This window comes from Penicillium alfredii (genome assembly GCF_028826965.1).
Source record: "Penicillium alfredii strain IBT 34128 chromosome Unknown utg000007l_segment0_segment0, whole genome shotgun sequence".
NCBI lineage: Eukaryota > Fungi > Ascomycota > Eurotiomycetes > Eurotiales > Aspergillaceae > Penicillium > Penicillium alfredii.
The window spans coordinates 1,855,970-1,873,310 of NW_026622704.1; the positions used below are offsets into that span (position 1 = coordinate 1,855,970).

Genomic DNA, 17,341 nt, shown 5'->3' on the forward strand with positions numbered 1-17,341 from the left:
GAGAGATGAAAGACATCAAGGGGAAAGAAGACAAAGAAGACAGCCCTATATACACTGGGTCTCTCCCGTTTCCTTCTCCATAGAGCCCCCTATATTCTCCTTTAATTCTCCTCCACAAAGCTGCCGCACAGCTTTCTCAACATTCCCACCATGTACTCTACCTTCCTGATATCATGGGCAATCTGGTTGTCCAGTATCATGCTCTTGATATAGAAGATTTTGGGAAGAGGCTGGTCTCTGTGCAATTATCTTGGGGTCATTGTATTATACTGTGGTGTTCTTAATCCCATGTTGTGTGTCACGTTCAATCATATAACACTTGCTATCTTACAATCATCCCAAGAACGCCATTTGATCAAGTGCATTAGTCAATTACCTAAAATAGACGCAACGCCGCACAGACTTATATACCCCAAGAGATCTATAAGTAACTCAAAGGCATCAACAGCAAAGAAGAAAAATAAAAGACAAGATGGTCATGGCTCAATATCACATGGGAGATCAAAAAAGCATCAAGAAACCCGAGATCATGAATCCGGAAACATAGACACAGGGACCGAGAGAACACACCCTATAATGCCATGCATTAATTAAGCCACGGCAAAGAGTGCCACAGCAGCGGCGACCACAGCAGAGAGCGCAGTAGGCACAAAAGCGGCAGCCGCACTGTCAGCCAGGATCGTCTTGGGCGCGTAAGCAGGTGGCTTGCTGGTATCGGTGGTACCGTTCCAGCAGTAGCGCGAGAAGCACTTGTTACAGATATCCGGAGGCGAGGTCTTGGTACGATCAAAGGAGCGGCTGAGGATCGCGCAGCCGACGCAGGCGGACCAGTCGGAGTCGCGGGTGCTGTTGGCCATGGTGGCGACCTCGTAGCCGTTCAGAATGACATCGTCACGCTTCTTGTTGTCATAGGACAACGTGAAGGTCGTGACGTTGGAGTAGGCCGAATAGGGCGAGTTGGGCAGGTAGACGATCAGGGGCGCGGGTCCCGTCAGGTTGGAGCTGTCGCAGCCAAAGAAGCTCGGGCGGCTGTTCAGGCCCTGGTTGACAAAGGTGTTTTGGTCCGGGATGGCCGGGAAATTGGTGCCGTTGGCGATGCCCGTGCGGTTGAGACTACGCTCGTACGTGGCCACGAGCGCGGTGCCGTTCGGCCAGCTGTTCTCGGTGTCGGCGGAGGAGTCGACGGCGAAGATCACGTCGACGTGACGCTCCGGCTGGATCAGCGGGTGCAGGGGCACGTTTTGCAGATCCTCGCCGCCGTCGACGAGGTCCAGTTCTGTCTGCTGGGCGTACGGCGACGAGTCCTCGTTATACTTGTAGAACGGGTTGGGGTCGTAGGCCGCGATATCATTGTCGGACTTGTCGAGTTTGTAGAGGACATTTGTGAAGACATCCTTGACGAAACTCGGCAGCGAAGTCGTGTTGATCTGGAGCAAGAACTGGTTGAAGAGCGTGGACGACGTGCCGATGATAAAACCCGCGTTGTCGAAACCACGCACACATTTCGCGTCGTTGGGAAGCGAACCGCCCACAAATCGGGAGCCTAAGAACTCCAGAGGCGCGAACCCGTACACCGTCGGGTCGAACGTCCCAAACTCCCACGGGTTGAATTCATAGACGGTCGAGTTGCTGCCAACCACGAGCTCGTGGGGATTGCGACCATCGGCCACGACAACCGGCAGCGGCATGTTCCCGTCCTTGAATTCCGAGGTCTCCGCGATGGACGACCAGGTGTAGCTGATTCCTCCATCGCTGGCGTTGAACATCTGGTACGACAGTGCCCGGCCCCTGGTGAATTTATTAGCACGGCGTCACCCCGGAACAGAAAAAAGAAAGAAAGAAATACCAGATATCCGTGATCGAGGTATCAAACCCAGCATCCTTCTTGCCATTGACAGCATCCGCAAGATCCTTGAAATAGCTCGCCGAATCAAAGATCTGAATCCCGCCCGTATCCGGGCCCTCGAGAATCGAGTTCCCAAACTGCCACACGGAACCAGCCTTGTGCGTCTGCAGGTCCGAGATGGTGGTAAAGTTATTAATATAGATGGAGCCGAGCAGCCAACTGCCACCACTCAGACCCGAGATATAGGTGGCCGACTGCAGCAGCCCACCCAGATGGCCCTTGGCGGTAGAATTCTCCGTCCGGCTGTCAAATGCCTTGACGGCACCGGCACCGTTGGTCAGGGCGCGGTACCCGCCGCCCGACACGGCAATACCGATGTTGGGCAAATTCGAGGTGTTCTTGGAGTGTTGGTCAAGGTACCCCGTGACGTCAAAGTCGCCGACCTGGACGTGCCCGAAGAAGTCCTTCATGGCGGACAGCGTCTTCTCGCGCCGGGTTTTCAGCCATGAGGTCTCTTGGGACGAGAGCTTTTCGGCGCTGCGGATTTTCGGCCGCGTCGAGGGACAGGTGGTGTTGGCTGGGGTGTATTTGTCCGGGGCATTGGGCAGGGCGCGTTCCGCGAGGGCGAGTGTGAGGTCATTGGGGTTGGGCGCGCTCGGGGCGGCGGTCGCATCTGGGGTTCAATATGATTAATACCGAATATGTTGAGAGGGGGGGAAGGGCGAGTCGCGACCGCAATAGTGGGAAACTTACAGGGCAGCAGGCCCAAAACAATGGAACCGATCAGCGCAGCCTTCATGATTGAACCCTTCACTGCACAAGAGAAATGGCAAGGAATCATGGAAAGGAAAGAATTCCATCCGAACATCCGGCTAAGGGAGGGAGTGCCTTACTTATGTGGTTCTCGGGGAGACCGGAAGCTTAGCAGGGCCCAAGCCCAATTTCACTCCATACCGCATGATTAGGAGCGAAAAAAAAAGGCAGCTCTCTCGGCATTTCATTAGCATTTCATTAGCAACTCCATCGTGCAATGATTTCCTGAGAGCATGGCGAATCAATGAACGGTGAGTGGACTGCGAGCGGGTGGAGCGGTGATGTCAGGAGGCCTGAGGGTTCCGTCTTGTAGTGAATCTTTTTTTCTTGTTCTTTTCTTTGCTGCCTACACTGGTTAGTCTGTTAGGCTTGGAGATATTGATGAAGTGCCAGGGCTGAGATGCACTCCGCACGCAGGGACTGCGCCTCTGGTGGTACAGCCTCAGCTGGGACACGTTGGAAATACTCGAATATTGTCTCGTGGATAGTGTCGATCCACCAGTTGTGCAGACATTCGCATTAACCGACGTGGCATTGGGGGCGGATTCTCAGGAAGCTAAGTATGCAGAGAAATCTATTATTGTCAGTGGCATAATAAAATAATATTGCAACTGCACTCATCAGGACCGAGGTTACCGATGTGCACAATTTGCATAACTTCTGAGGTTGCCTAACCAGCGTGCATCTCAAATATACCAAGAATTACGTAGATCTACTGCAACATCCTGGATGGCCTGAGATTACACTGTCTTCAACCCACTGTCGTACAATCCCCAGGACCCTAGATGGACCCCTGTCGAGACTGTGGGGGATGTTCAACGGATCGGCAAACCCGCGATCGACACTGATGCTGTGGAGAAGTAAGTAAATATGTTCAAAATTGCAGATGCAGAGAATAAAAAGCCAAAGAACTTTTCATTTCATAGTTCATAGTTCAATTTTCCACGATTAACGAAACTTGACGTCTCTTCGGAAATAGCGGATTCTCCACTCATCTTCATCCCTTGACTGGCCCAACCTCGGCGGCCACAATCATCCCTTCGGCAGACTTCTCGTTGGCCACCACCTGACCCTCGGGCAAGTTGTTGAGCTCGTCCTCCTCAAGATCCAGCTTCCAGAACTGCAGGATGAAGCCCCAGCCCCCAGCAAAGGCAAGGACGGCGAACACGCCGTAGTTCCAGATGAGCAGCGGGTCCTTGGACAGCGGATTCAGGGCCTCGGCAATGGCAGCGGAGATGGCATTGGTAAACAGTGCGATGGCCTGGATCAGCGAGCGCATGTTGCGCGGGGCCTTGGAGTACGCATACTCGAGCGAAGTAATCGAAGCGAAGATCTCCGAGAAGGCGACCAGCACGTAGCAGCCCGTCTGGATCCAGACATTGAGTGGGGCCGGGTTGACGCTGCCATCTTCCAGAAAACAGTTGTTGGCTTCAGAGCCGCATGGCGAGGTCTTGTAGATGTAGTACTGCACCACGGCAGCCCAGACCATGGCCATGGCCGCCAGCCAGAAGCCCACGGTGATCTTCTTGATCGCGGTGAATTTCACGCCCATCTTCCGCAGGCCTGGGTACAACAGTGTGTCGCAAATGGGAATGAAGATGATTAGCGCGAAGGGATCCAGGTTGTTGATCACGTCGTTGGGAGCTCCGTTCAGCGTCATCGTGCCAGCCTGTGCCGTGAAGTTGTTGGTGAGCTGGCCGTATGCCAGCCAATACAGTGGGTACCAGCAGAACACCGCACATGCCGCAAAGCCTCGGCGCACTTCGTTGACCCAGGCGTCGTCAAAGGTCATCCACTTGGGTCGATACTGTGGATCGATGTTGGAGGGCTTGGCCGACTCCCACAACGTGCCGTCGTGCGTGCGCTTCCACATGGTGAAGGGATTCCAGTGCCAGCGGCCACGCATGGCAAAGAAAAGAGTCTTGACTGCCTTGTTGGTCACTGAGCCCGTCGGAGGGGCCTGGCGGTATCGCTTGCGTCCCCACCACATCACGAACGGGGTGGTGCAGAACATAATGGTCGGCAGCAGATAGGCGAGCCAGAACCCAACATACTTCTCTGCATAGGCCATGCCAATCTGCCCGATCAGCGCGCCGATGTTGATGAACATGTAAAAGTAGTGGTAGATGCGGCTCTGGGTAATGGTCGGGTCGATGACCACGCGCTCGCCTGAGGGGAGAGTGCGGACTTTGAGGTTGACGGCAGGGATTTGTTCGACCACCAGCGCAGAGATGTTGGGCTTGAAGCCGCCCGTACCCAGACCCATGATGATAACACCCAGCATGAAAACGGCAAAGCAAGCAGTGTTGTCCGTGATGACCGGCGGGATGGCCGAGATGACGAGGATGATATGGCCGAGAATTGCAGCAGCGATTGACCAGCAGATAGTTTTGTATCGGCCCCAGTACTCGTCGGCAATGTAGGCACTGAACAGCGGGACACAGTAACACCAGAAGGTGTTGAAAGTGTTGACTCCGTTGGCAGTTTCAACACCTTTGCCCAGTGCTCCCGAGACCCCCTGAGAGCTCCCACCACCTGCACCAGTGTTGTGGTTGGAACCAAGCGGTCCGTAGGGGGCCGGGAGAGGCAGCGAGTGGTTCACAAAGTTGGAGTCTGTAATTTCTCATGTTAGAATCGGAACACCATGAGGGTAGCAACTGACATACACAAGACCTGGGTGCCATAGTAAGAGAAGCGCTCGCACAGCTCAACAAAGGCGACAGTGTAGACTGCCCAGGGAATAGGAGCCGAAACCCGGCGCAGCGCATTGGGTCCATCGAGGTCGTCGGGAGTGGGATCCTCGTCGCCAATGCTGAGACCGTACACGGCCGAGATCAGGCTCTTCTCGGGTTTCATTTGGTCGATGGGCTCATCGCTCTTGACAGTAGTGGTAATCTGGTGGTTGCCCTGGATCTCCATGGAGGCAGAAGAGCGATTCTCGACCGGAGTAGCCATCTTGAGATGAGAGAAAGCGAGAAGAGGGAAGGGTGGGAAAGAAGGAGATGGTAAGAGGGGGAGTGGTGGAAGAAGTTATGGCACTTGTTATATCCAGTGCTCGCATTGAACGACTCGACCAAATAGCCAACAAACAACCACAGCAGATAAGCATCTACTCCATATCTAGGTAATGAATTTCCAGATCATTTCTCTCCCATCCAAGTCTACCCCAGAGTTGCGCTATTCCGAACAAAGACAAACATCCGGCGCCAGAAGATAAGGCCTGGACATGAATGAGGCAAATTAAGCAACTGCTGTGCATACACAAGCGCCATGTTACTCGGGGTGGCATGGCTGCCTGCGCTAAGTAGAGAAAAGCACAGAGGCGAGTCTAAACTTAAGCCAAACTTCTCAGATTGTTTCAGTGCCCTGACTCGGGGTATATTCGGTATCTTGTAGCTCAGTATAGCCGTTAGCAATGCAGAGATCCCAAATGACAGACCCAGAAAGAAAGAGAATGAAAATGACAAGAATCGGAGCGTCCGTCGGACCCACCGCTCTAAAGCTTGGTTTGTTTAGTTTTACTTGAATGGGCTTATCTCCTGGAGAGATTGCATGCCCCACTTAGTTTCGTGATAACTTGGTAAAAACGTGGTTTGTGATTGGGGTAACCTTTTTGATTGTCCGATAAAAGAATGGAAAGAGTCGCTTCTTGCCGAGATCCAGAGTCGCATCCCGCCTAGACAAAAGGGCGAAACTCTGGAATCGCCACTGACCCTAACTTGGCAGATTCCCTGTCTGCGTCGTCATGAGGTTGCGGTATATCTTGATCTTGATAATAGATTAGACAGTGGCAAAAACCTAAAATTATTCGGCGATGAGAATTCAAAAACAAGAAAGTTATATCGCAGAGTGGTAACTAGCAGAGTTGTCAGGTTGCAGTAAATGTCACTATAGTAACTACAGTATTTCGCCCTTGCGCAGGTCCAACCATCCCAGACTCAACTTGAGCAAGACACCGTTGGGGCACGGGCCTCTCAACATTTTCCGGAATCTCCTAATTAGTCGCGGGTCTACTAATTATTTGTTTTTTTTTTTGAAGTATATCGAGTATGAAGTAGAGACTCGAGTATAGTATGGGTCATGACTTCAACACAAACTCTATACTTCCCCGTTGAACTGTACTTCCGCCAGTAGCCGGTGAAACAGCCATTTCTAGCTATCTCTTCATTCATTCTACATGGTTGGTTCCCTTCTTGGTTCACTTCTTGGTTCACGATGTGTCCCCGATCTTTTTGTTCTTCGGGGATGATCCAACAACTTCCCCCTCGATATAATTGGTGATCCATTCTGCTGGGCGCTCTTTGTCCTTTTTTTTCTTTTTTTTTTCTTTTCTCTATCTTTCTCCGCATTTCCCCGGAAATTGTGCTACCCACTGCCACTGTATATCATGTACAGTAGTGTACGTTGTATACTGGTGGGTAGATGTCTTCTGGGAGGAATCATGATCATCGGGATCATCATCTTGAGGTAATCGTATTTAATTTAATTTAAATTTTAAAAAAGGCGGCAGGCGGTCATGGGAAGACCTGGCGATGTGTTAGGCTGCCACTGGACTAGAAAGAGTCGGTGAGATGCGCTCGTACCTCGGCATCACTACACACAGAAAATAACACACAGAAACAGAATATAGACTTAGATCAGATGCCATGCACATAGGTCAAAGTAGGCTCAGGTGTGGAGCATGTCAAAATATCAGAGTGGGTCCGATATCATTCCAAGTCTATCCACATTACTTGACTCCATGCAATCAACAATCGACCAAAAACCGCATTTGCAGATCAAAAATAAACACTCCACAGCAAAAATAATAATCATATTAATAATAATAAAAGTCAAATCAACCCACGCTTCGCTGTCCCGAACCCTAAAACAACACAACGCCATGCAATGAGAGGACTCGGATGGATGGTCACACGCGAGGATTCAAAAACGGCAAATCAATCAGAAAGAAACACAGAATTTACCACGCCGCATGCCCTCCATCCATGCGCAGGTCACTGCCAGTCATAAAGCTGCTGGCGTCGCTCAACAAGAACACCGCGGCGCCGCGGTATTCCTCGGGGCGCGACAGCCGGCCCAGCATGTTCTCCTTGGGCCACTGGTCACGGCGCTCGGGGAATTCCACAAACAGATTCTCAACCATGGCGGTGATAATGTAACCGGGCGAGATGGTGTTGACGCGGATGTTGTACGGACCCCACTCGGCGGCGAGGTTACGGGCCAACTGGAGGACGGCTGCCTTGCTGGCGTTGTACGCGGGGCAGATGAGACCCTGGAAGATTGTCAGCCTGTCAGCCTTGGGATGAAATAGAAAAAAAAGATGTATGGTATAAGAAGAGAAAGAAAGAAAGAAAGAAAGAATCAAAGCGGGGAAAGCCAAGGACTTGGCTGGTCGGAAGTACCGTGCCGATGACAACCCCCAGAATCCCAGGGATATCCAGGGATGTATCCAAGTGATCAGAAGATAAAAAGTGGAACATACCCGATTGACAATAGTGCCACTCATACTGGCGATCATGGCAATGCTGCCCCCATTCCCAAATCGAATCATTTGCTTGGCCACGGCCTGTGCGGTCATAAACACGCCCGTGACATTGACCTCGAACATAGTGTTGCTGTCCTTGGCCGAGTATTCGAGTGCTGGAGTCTCCTGCTGAATACCCGCGGCAGCCACCAGGCCGTCCAAGCGGCCCTCGGTGTTGGCAATGCCCTCGATGACACTGTTGAGCAGCTCTGTGTCACGCACATCAATGCGGCGGTAATGCAGTTCCGAGCCCAGGGTCTTTGCGCGCTGCTGGATGTGCTGAAATTCTGGGGCCTGTTTGATGCCAGTTAGATTTCCATATGTTGAATTCCATGGAGTTTCGCATAGGGGGAGGGAGTAAAGTAAAGAAAGAGGTAACGTACCGGCTCCTCCAACCGATCCAGTGCATACACCTTCGCACCCGCTTCCAGGAGAGCCTCTGCCTGGGTCAGACCCAGTCCTCGGCCTGCGCCAGAGACGCAGACCACCTTGCCGGCGAGACTGAACTCGGGCATGCGGGTCTGTTGACCCAGCAGGATGGGCTGGGAGGAGACTGGGGCGGTGGGGACGGTGCTAGTTTCAATGGAGACGGACATTGTGAGAGGTATTAGTAGATTAAAAATAAAAGAGATTGGTGATAATCTGAGTACGGGTAGAGATGAGAAGTGTAGTAAAACAAGAAGATATTAAAGATAATAGTCTCGGACTGGGGGTAGATGAAGATGAAGAAGAGATGTCAAAGAGCAGCCATGGAAAGAGAACGACCTTTAAATATCTATCCATGGACATATTCGACGTGTCTGAGGGTCTCGTGAACACCAAAAAAAAAAGAAAAAACAATCGAGACTGGGCACAGGGCACAGCCAAGTCCAGACCGGGTGGCAAGATACACACTGGAAGTATACTATAGCAGCAGAGCAACTATAGCAACTACACCGGTTTCACTCTCTTCCCAGCTAGAAAAACCCCAGAAACTGGTCTCAGTATCTTCTCGATACATCTATACCAAGTCAACCGGTTTTGTTTCTTGTAGCCAAGCAAGGTCTACAAGGTCTACAAGATCTATACTACCCAGACGCCGATACAATCGCGGGACCAAGCGATTGGAACTCTCCCGCAGGATTCCAGCAAGGACTTTCCAAGTCACCCGACACGATGAAATCAATGATTGCCGCGCAGCCTATCCCCCGTCGATTTGGACTGGGTGGCAGGTCGGCAGCCATGGGTCGAGCGGCCATCGGATTTCTTGTTCGGGAAAGCCGATCTAAGAACGCCACTCTATTTTGAAAAACAAAATAACACACTTCAGGTGACCAACTCCTTTCCCTAGTCTCCGGGGAAATCGGAAAAGAAAAGAAAAAAAGTGAATATTTACCCCAATATTATTTTCTCCATCTTCTGGAAGATCGGTGTGGGGGTGAGTTATTCGTCAATTGCCCAACTATTTTCTTTGCTCCGTTCCTGTTCCTGGGGAGGTTGGTGATTGGTCAATTTGGGGTTTCCAGATTGGACATTTCTTTCTTTTCTTTTCTTTCATTCTTATATCCTTTTATATAGCCATGTTCTCTTTCTATATATATCCCCATAGCAGTATCATCATAGCAAAGAAGTATACCTAGGTATCCACGGTGACAATGCGCCAGATTGCAAAGCACACAGACCTATAATTAGCGGGCCAGACCATGCACATACCCAAATAGCCCTCTGGAACTAAGACCAAAACTGTTGAGTTACCTGAGATGCCGCGTGACTGTCAGATTCTTCTTTTTGTTTCTTTTATTTTTCTTCCTAACAGCACAGCCCTGGAGGAATCAAAAGAAAGAAAGAAAGAAAAGAACCAGCTCCTTACTCAATCCGGCAACCCGAGCGCTGCCAACGAACCCCCTTGTCTTTGGCTGGTCTCGTGAACAACACCTAAACAGCGATAAACATTGCCTGCTTGTTTTCTAGATTGTTCTTTTCCTGTTTCTCCCCGGCTTCTTGCCGGTGAACTGCTCCACGTTCCAGACCTTCGATCTAGTTCCTCAGTAGAAATCTTCCCCGCGACCCCATGTCTGTGATCGGCCTTGGCCCGTGCCTTGTTTCTCTTTTTCTTGTTATTCTCTTTGGTGTTCCTTCTCCCTTGCTCTTGTACATACCCGGCTCGGGGTCTCGCCAACAGGAATGGGAATCATTGCCACGCCCACATACTCTCTTTCTCTGATTGCTCGGATGGCGGTGAAATAACTATTTCTTTCTAGACAAGCATTGCCCCAGACTATACCCTTTTGTTGTTAGTCCATGCTTAGAGACGGCATGTGACCTGACAATATTGGAAAAAACAGTGATGGCCTCGGCAGTCAAGATGTGCAAGATGCAGGAGACGGGACTAGTGGACTCGCGGATATTTTAGATGAATGGTGATGAATTGTACCAGCGCAAATTTCAAAATCGACTAGTGGATTCGTGTTTTCTCTTTATCGTTCCTGAATATTTCTTTTCTTTTCTTATTTTGTGTTCACGAGCCATTATCCGCCCATTCTCGAATCACTCGAGGCATTCTATCTCAGCCCAAGAGTCAGATACCGGCTGCATTGTTTGACCAGAGAAAGGAATAAAAGAAAGCGAGAGCAATGATTTTGCTTAATTATAAGCTTTTAAGCTTTTGGTTCGTGTGTTTGACTTGGTAGGTCATGAAACCCTACTTGTCTTTACCACCAGCTGAGGTATGCCTGCATCAAGTCCACGATAATGGGTTACATTAGGCAAGTATCCCAGCCATTTTCGCCAATTCCAACCATCCAACCCCCAGACCACATGACAAGAAAAGAAATGAGACCCGAAGAGGCCATGTACAAGAGATGGTGATCGTCCCCCAAACTATTACAAAACCAGAAGATATGACCCAAGCCCGAAAAGGAGAGATCAAGAGAGAGACAGAGATGACCGTCGCTCACCAATGCACCCAATGCACCCGACGGCACAAGCCGAAAAAAGAAAAAGAAAGGACTCCGTCGCAATGCAGCCAGAAATATCATCCCAGATAACAAAAAGCTCCCCCAGAGCCGAGATAAAGAAAGATGCACATCATGACATGTATACAGGCAACGGCCATATGGTGGATCCCATGATCCATGAGCCACCTGATGCAAAGGAAAAAAAAAGATTCCTGAGATTTAAGATTCCTGATATCCCCAGATACGCCTTTGTTCGACGACCCACCATTTACCAAGTTGTTCGGCATCTTGGAGCCAGGCGGCGGCTTCGTCGCCGTACTTGGGTTTAACCGATTTAATGAGATCCTTCAAAGTCCATGCCTTCATGCGCTTCCGCTCGCCAGGGTCGTCGAGCAAATGGCTGAAAGTATACTCGAAACCATCTTTGATCGGCAGGACGAGACGGTATGGGTCGTTAGCCGTGGTGACGGAAAGCATGGAGCCGCCGGCGTTGATGAGACCAAAGTTCCAAACAGGCTGTACCCGAGGACCTTCTTCCGGCGAATATCGGGCGTGAATCGCGGCATTGGTGTAGTTTTGCTCCATGGGATGCCGCTCGACGGCTGGAACAAATGGGCGGATAAGCGACTGGCCCTGGTACGTTGGCAGCAGGGCCGAGGCAATCTCGGAGTCGCGCTCGTCTAGAGACTGCGTCTGCACGAGAAGGTCCAGAATGGTGGGGATGATGGAAATGGATGTTGCATTGGCAGCGATGTCGATGCGAGGCAGTTGTGGGTGGCGGAAAACTAGCGGCACACGGAAATTGCTGATGTGGCCGTTCTCATAGGTGCCGGTCACGGCCTCGTCGTCCTCGGCAAAAGCTTGGCCGTGGTCGCCGACAAAAACGACCAGGGTCTTGTTGGCGATGCCCGCCTCGTCCAGCATGCTCATCACCTCACCCAGCCAGCCGTCGACGAAGCGCACGGTGTTCAGGTAATCATTCATTTGGGTATGGCGCACGTCGCCTTGATTGCCCAAGTACTGCTCTTCCGGGAAGTCATCGGGCGTGCCCCACGGGTGGTGCGTGGTGCTGGTGATGTGCGAAAGAAACATGCGGGTTTTGTTTTTGGCAGCTTCGTCAAAAAGATCTCGCAGATATGGTCGCAACTCGGTTTCGGCATATCTGGTTGAGGGTTAGCGATTTCGCCCTAGAGCTTCGACGAACCAAACATACCCGAAATAGTTGACCTCGTCGCCTTGCGCACGGTATTTCCCATACAAGGATCTCAAGTTATTCCGGACGACTGTCTCCTCAAAGCCCATGTGATCATTCAAGATGTTCTGGCGGTCGAAGTCGTCGGTAATGGATTGCATGAACACAGGCTTCCAGGGGTAATTCAACGCATTCGTCGATGTGTTGGTTGAATTGGCCTGCGACTTCACTTCGTTGAACAGCTTGAAGATCTGCGGCAAACACGGCTGGTAGATCTCAAGCCCGCTCTCTTCCAGCATATCCACGGGTAACGGGTGCACCCCGCAATGACTCCCCAGGAGACTCTTGAAGGTCAAGCTGCTGCCCGTGACTGCTCCACGGATGTTGATTCCACCCATTCCTTCTTTCGCCGAATCCTGCCATTGGGCGTGGCTCAGGTTGACTTGCTGACCCTTGCTATCCGTTGCACGCTCACCAGTCAGCATCTGTGCGACCGGAGTCAACCGAACCAATTCATCGATCGCCTGGTCTTGTTTGTACTTGCGATGCGAATCGAGAAGAGCGTCGAACATGTAATTGCCCTGCTGCATGGGGAAGACTTCCTTGCGACCACTTTCGAGGGTCAGCAAGACGACATGGTCGACATGCACGGAGTGATCCTTAAAAGCCTTTTGCAGGGGTTCCAACACCTCACCACCCAGATTGGAGATCTTGAGCGGGTCGTTTTTCGGGTCGAAGAGCTTCCCTTGAGGGTTTCCACACGCAGAGGTGTTGTCTTTTCTCAAACGTTCCTCAGGGCTCAGATGCCAACGGCTGAACCCTGCAGGCGGGTTCTGCGGGAGCCACGCCGGTCGCGACCACGGATCGGCGACCGACGAGTTGGTCTGAAACCCAGGCGGAAGACCAAACGGGAAAGGGTTGGCGGCGACAGAACAGCTGTCAACCGTGGCAGACGTTTTGCGAAAGGCGTCCAGCAGCGTCAATGGAAGAGCACCTGAGAGATGGTCATAGGGCACCGAGGGCCGCACGAGTTCTAAAAACAGCAACGACACGCAGGCGGCTGCAGCAACAGTGATGCGTCGCAGCGATTGCGGGTTGGCCGAGGCTACCCAGGCCTTGCTAGAGAATGTGGGGATGCTATGTCGGGCTTCAAGGCTTCCCACGCATAGATCTCGGATCGCCTGCAATCCAAGGCCCGTGAAATTATAAAGCCGCGAATGAACCAGAAATGCCACCAGCCCTAAAGCAGTAGCCGCAGCAGAAACGGTGGTGATGCCGCTCAGCAAGATCTTCATGGCTGCCGGGTCACTCAAGAAACTATTGCTGGCGGCCCAGGCGACCTCGGCGCCTGTCTGCATGAAAAAGCCGAATTGGATGGAGGACGCGCCCCATGTGATTAAGCTGGAGACCGGTCAGTTCAGTTCGAGTTGCACACGGTTGCGTTCTTTTTCGTCCGCTTATCCGGGTCGATGGGAGGAAACATACGAGAGAAACCCCCCGATATATGTTGAAATCCATTGTAGTCGAGTTTCTGGCGACGAAAATTGCAGCAAGAGCCGGGTGACCGCAATGACGACCAAGTCAGGCAGTACCAATGTCGGCGAGAAGAGAATGAAATAAACAAAGGGAAGCGATCGAATATGCAGCGCAATATGCAAGGCCTTGGAGGCCAGGCCGCTCACGACGAGAGCCGCGAAAAGGAATGGCGGTAACGGAGGCAGACAGACGCGTAGCATGGTTAAGTCATGATAAGGTGGAGGGAGCGAAAAGAAAAGAGCAGAAATAAAAACGAAGGGAGGAAGAAAGAATGCGTGACAAAGGTGATTCTTGAGGGTCTTGGGGGGGTTGGAGCCCCGGTGGATCGGGGGGTTTCAAGGGTTCTCTCGCCCAAGCGGGCAGCTGAGCACAAGCTTCTCTTTCTTCCTCTCCCTTTGTGCCTTCACATCTCCGAGTGGACCCTGCATTTCTGAATCAAACCAAAACATCATTTGTTGGTCTCTTGAGACAGCTGACCCATTATACGCGATTACTTCCATCTCCACCGGGCGAGACGCTGTTCATTGCCCCGAATGAGCAAGGAATGTCGACGATCACTCTCCCATTTCTTGTCTCAGCGCGAGATTGATCGTTCAATAATCATTTCACCAAAAAAATCTTTCCCTGCCAAGCCGACGATCTAAGCCTTGTGGATCCTCGCGTCGCCTGCCGACTCAGGGGCTTCTGCGGAGGGACCGGCTATACGTCCGATTCTTCTCTGGGCCGTTGCGGCTACGTCAGACAGCCAAGGATGCCGAGGCCGATAGTCTCTCCTTTTTTACCCTTCATGGAAGGATGGATGCTATAATCAATCGATCCCAACGCACGGTTTGCAGCATTCGTCTCGAAAATCATCGACTCATTAACTTCAAGCTAAAGAATCCGATCCAGATTTAACTTGATTGAATTCGCTGTCAACCTTGAACCCTTTGGACCGTGTCAGTGGTGCATTGGCCCTTGTGTCACTGACATATTCAACCCTGTTTACTCTTTTACAGCTAACAACTCGGGGCCTTCGCAATAGGTTCAAAGTACAGCCTTAGCGCCGATGTTTTTGTCTTTATGTCTCTTTTTTCAACGGGCACGCGCCTGCACCGTCTGCGCGATACCCGAACCAACCTTGGTCCCCAACTGCTCACATCCCTGAACCACGCACGCCATGGCGATCCCCACTCTGCATCTCCCCACTCATCTTGAATTTCCCCTGTAGACGCTCGATTGTGATCTCAATCCCGACGACGATGTCCCTCTTCAACAGCTTGACATACGACCCGGTGCATCTGCCACGTTCCACGGCCCGGGCCTCGCTCCCCCGTGTCCCCCTAATTGACGATGCGGCATGCTGGAGCACGGGGATGTCCTTTTCTGCATGCGCGGCTTGGAGGTATATGGTTCGATTCGGTTGTTTTTAGAATTGTCCCTGTTGGAACTGGGATAGATTCATAGATATTCTCGCTCCTTCGATACTGATAGGCCCTTATATTCTTCAATATCCACATTCCCTTGGGAGTCATCGCCCTCAGTCGTAGTCTATCCGCGGGTCGTGATTGGGACTCTGTGCCGAAGCCCGACGATGTCGATTGCTGGCAAAGAAAACTCACAGCAATAGATGAGAGTTGATAGTAATACCTCTTAGGGCGTTGGTCTATTTCTCGGTGCATCTCGTGTGGTGTCTATAGTCTATAGTAGTTTGGGCGTGCCCTTACTCTGGCTTCAGCCATATTGGAAGATTCTGACCAGACCATACCACGAACACTGCATCAAGGTATGGGACTCGAAGGACGTATGACAATGCACAACCGGGTAATTCGTACGATTCTCGAGGGGGGGGGGGGCGCACTAATCAGAACGATCCGGATCCTGTCCCTGCAAGCATGAGACTCGGTGACACCACGATTGTGACAGGACTCGGAGCTCAATTGGGTTCAAGTCACATGAATTCTCGGTGTCTTGGTGGAAATTCAGGAGTAAAGAGAGGAAAGCCCATTTTATTTAAGGGAATTTGCATGTGGATTTCGTAGTCGAGGGTGAATCCGTCTCGATGGTGATGGAATCAGTCGCAGCTTAATACAAGCTTACGATGAAACAGGAATTAGTATAAATGCATAAATACCCCGACTAAAGAATAGCTCAAGAGACCTCTGGGCTTTCCAAAATCTTGCCACAAGAGCTGACTGAGTATGAGTAGAGATATTGCAATCAGATATTGTACAAAGAGTATACTCCCACCCCTAGAACCCGAAGCCATCAACGGAGTTTTGTATACACACCCAAGACACCAAGAAATAAAAGAAACAGAGCAAAGGGAAATCGCTATGCTATATCAACAAAGCCCACCAACTCTAAGACCCGTGCCCAATCATACCCGCGACACCAAGCCCTCCATCCCCAACCGATCCATAACCCCCGGCTGAAGACGCAGAATATTCTCAATCTCCGCGCGCGGCATCTTCTGTCGATCGCGCATCGTCAGCGCCTGCTGGAGCGTCAGCGCATCGACGAACCGTCGGCCATTAAAGCTCTGGCGCCCAAGTTGGTCAGACTCTTCGGCGACAGCCTTGGCCACTCGCTGGCGCGCGGTCATGACGAGGAGTGCGGGGTTGGAGGACTGCGGGAAGATGGTCTGCATGGATCCTGGGCGGTTGAAGGTGCTGGAGTTGGAGTGTGTGGGCGAGGGGTTGACGGGGCCGATGGAGCGGAGGGAGGCGGCGAAGTCGGGGTCGCGGCCGTCGAGGTCGATTGCTATAGATTGGGTTGTATTGTTAGTCTGTTTGAAGTATGCTTCAAACCTTGATAAGGTGCATGATTTGAGCTGTTGTTCTTGTTCCTTGATCCCCGACTCGGGCGAGGAACAGTAGATGGGCTGGGCTATGCTTACCACTAGATTTCACTTGCGATGCCTGCTCTGAGCTGTGATATATCGGTCCTTGGGACATGGTGGCGGGCGCAGGAGCTGGTGCTTGAGAAGGGGATGGAGGCGTGGGCGTAGATGTCGGAGAGGGCGCTTTTGTTGCTTTGGGTGCCGGCGCCGGTTCCCTTGGAGGAGGCGGAGGCTGTTTAGGGTATTGGCGGCGCGAAGCTGCGCCTGCAGCAGATCTCGCAGGCTTCGAAGCAGCGGAGCCCATGGCGAATTAACAGAGAAGAGGATGTTGAAGTGAGAGATGTTTTGGCGGCGTCGGGGAAAAACTACGGTTCGACTTGGCGATCTTTGCGCGCAGCCACTAAGGTGACGTCAAAATATAATCCTCCATTAGTGTTTCAACTTCGTCTGAAAGTTGTTTTTGATGGATAGATAACTATTACTATTGATGTAAGGCCTTCTAGACCTATCGTATTTTTCCCTAGCAACGGGGGTTGTGGTGTGTAAAGGGCGTGGCCCAGGGCAAACACGCCAGTACTTCGACGCGAGACGAACCTACCCATTTTGACACCAACATTCGTTCCATACTATCGTACGTTGGCTCATGTTGATCGCAATGCCTACAAGTACGAGT

General features: G+C 51.5%; 5 protein-coding genes across 5 annotated transcripts; all 5 read right to left on the reverse strand.

Annotated features, from left to right (window-relative positions):
- Nucleotides 1-590: 590 nt before the first annotated feature.
- NUU61_005341 (lysophospholipase family protein) lies at nt 591-2,645 on the reverse strand (the record flags this gene model as incomplete). The annotated part of the gene is made up of 3 exons (XM_056655923.1): nt 591-1,788; nt 1,847-2,519; nt 2,600-2,645. 3 exons carry the CDS (start codon nt 2,643-2,645, stop codon nt 591-593), a joined length of 1,917 nt encoding a protein of 638 aa, XP_056511536.1.
- Nucleotides 2,646-3,656: 1,011 nt separating this feature from the next.
- On the reverse strand, nt 3,657-5,614 carry NUU61_005342 (uncharacterized protein; the record flags this gene model as incomplete). Its single annotated transcript, XM_056655924.1, has 2 exons — nt 3,657-5,272; nt 5,326-5,614. The coding sequence occupies 2 exons, from the start codon at nt 5,612-5,614 to the stop codon at nt 3,657-3,659; spliced, it is 1,905 nt and encodes a 634-aa protein (XP_056511537.1).
- Nucleotides 5,615-7,619: 2,005 nt separating this feature from the next.
- On the reverse strand, nt 7,620-8,779 carry NUU61_005343 (putative short chain dehydrogenase; the record flags this gene model as incomplete). The annotated part of the gene is made up of 3 exons (XM_056655925.1): nt 7,620-7,931; nt 8,142-8,477; nt 8,567-8,779. The coding sequence occupies 3 exons, from the start codon at nt 8,777-8,779 to the stop codon at nt 7,620-7,622; spliced, it is 861 nt and encodes a 286-aa protein (XP_056511538.1).
- A 2,559-nt stretch (nt 8,780-11,338) lies between these two features.
- Nucleotides 11,339-14,047, reverse strand: NUU61_005344 (uncharacterized protein; the record flags this gene model as incomplete). Its single annotated transcript, XM_056655926.1, has 3 exons — nt 11,339-12,281; nt 12,333-13,712; nt 13,797-14,047. The coding sequence occupies 3 exons, from the start codon at nt 14,045-14,047 to the stop codon at nt 11,339-11,341; spliced, it is 2,574 nt and encodes an 857-aa protein (XP_056511539.1).
- Nucleotides 14,048-16,206: 2,159 nt separating this feature from the next.
- Nucleotides 16,207-16,972, reverse strand: NUU61_005345 (uncharacterized protein; the record flags this gene model as incomplete). Its single annotated transcript, XM_056655927.1, has 2 exons — nt 16,207-16,589; nt 16,726-16,972. 2 exons carry the CDS (start codon nt 16,970-16,972, stop codon nt 16,207-16,209), a joined length of 630 nt encoding a protein of 209 aa, XP_056511540.1.
- Between the last annotated feature and the right edge of the window lie 369 nt (nt 16,973-17,341).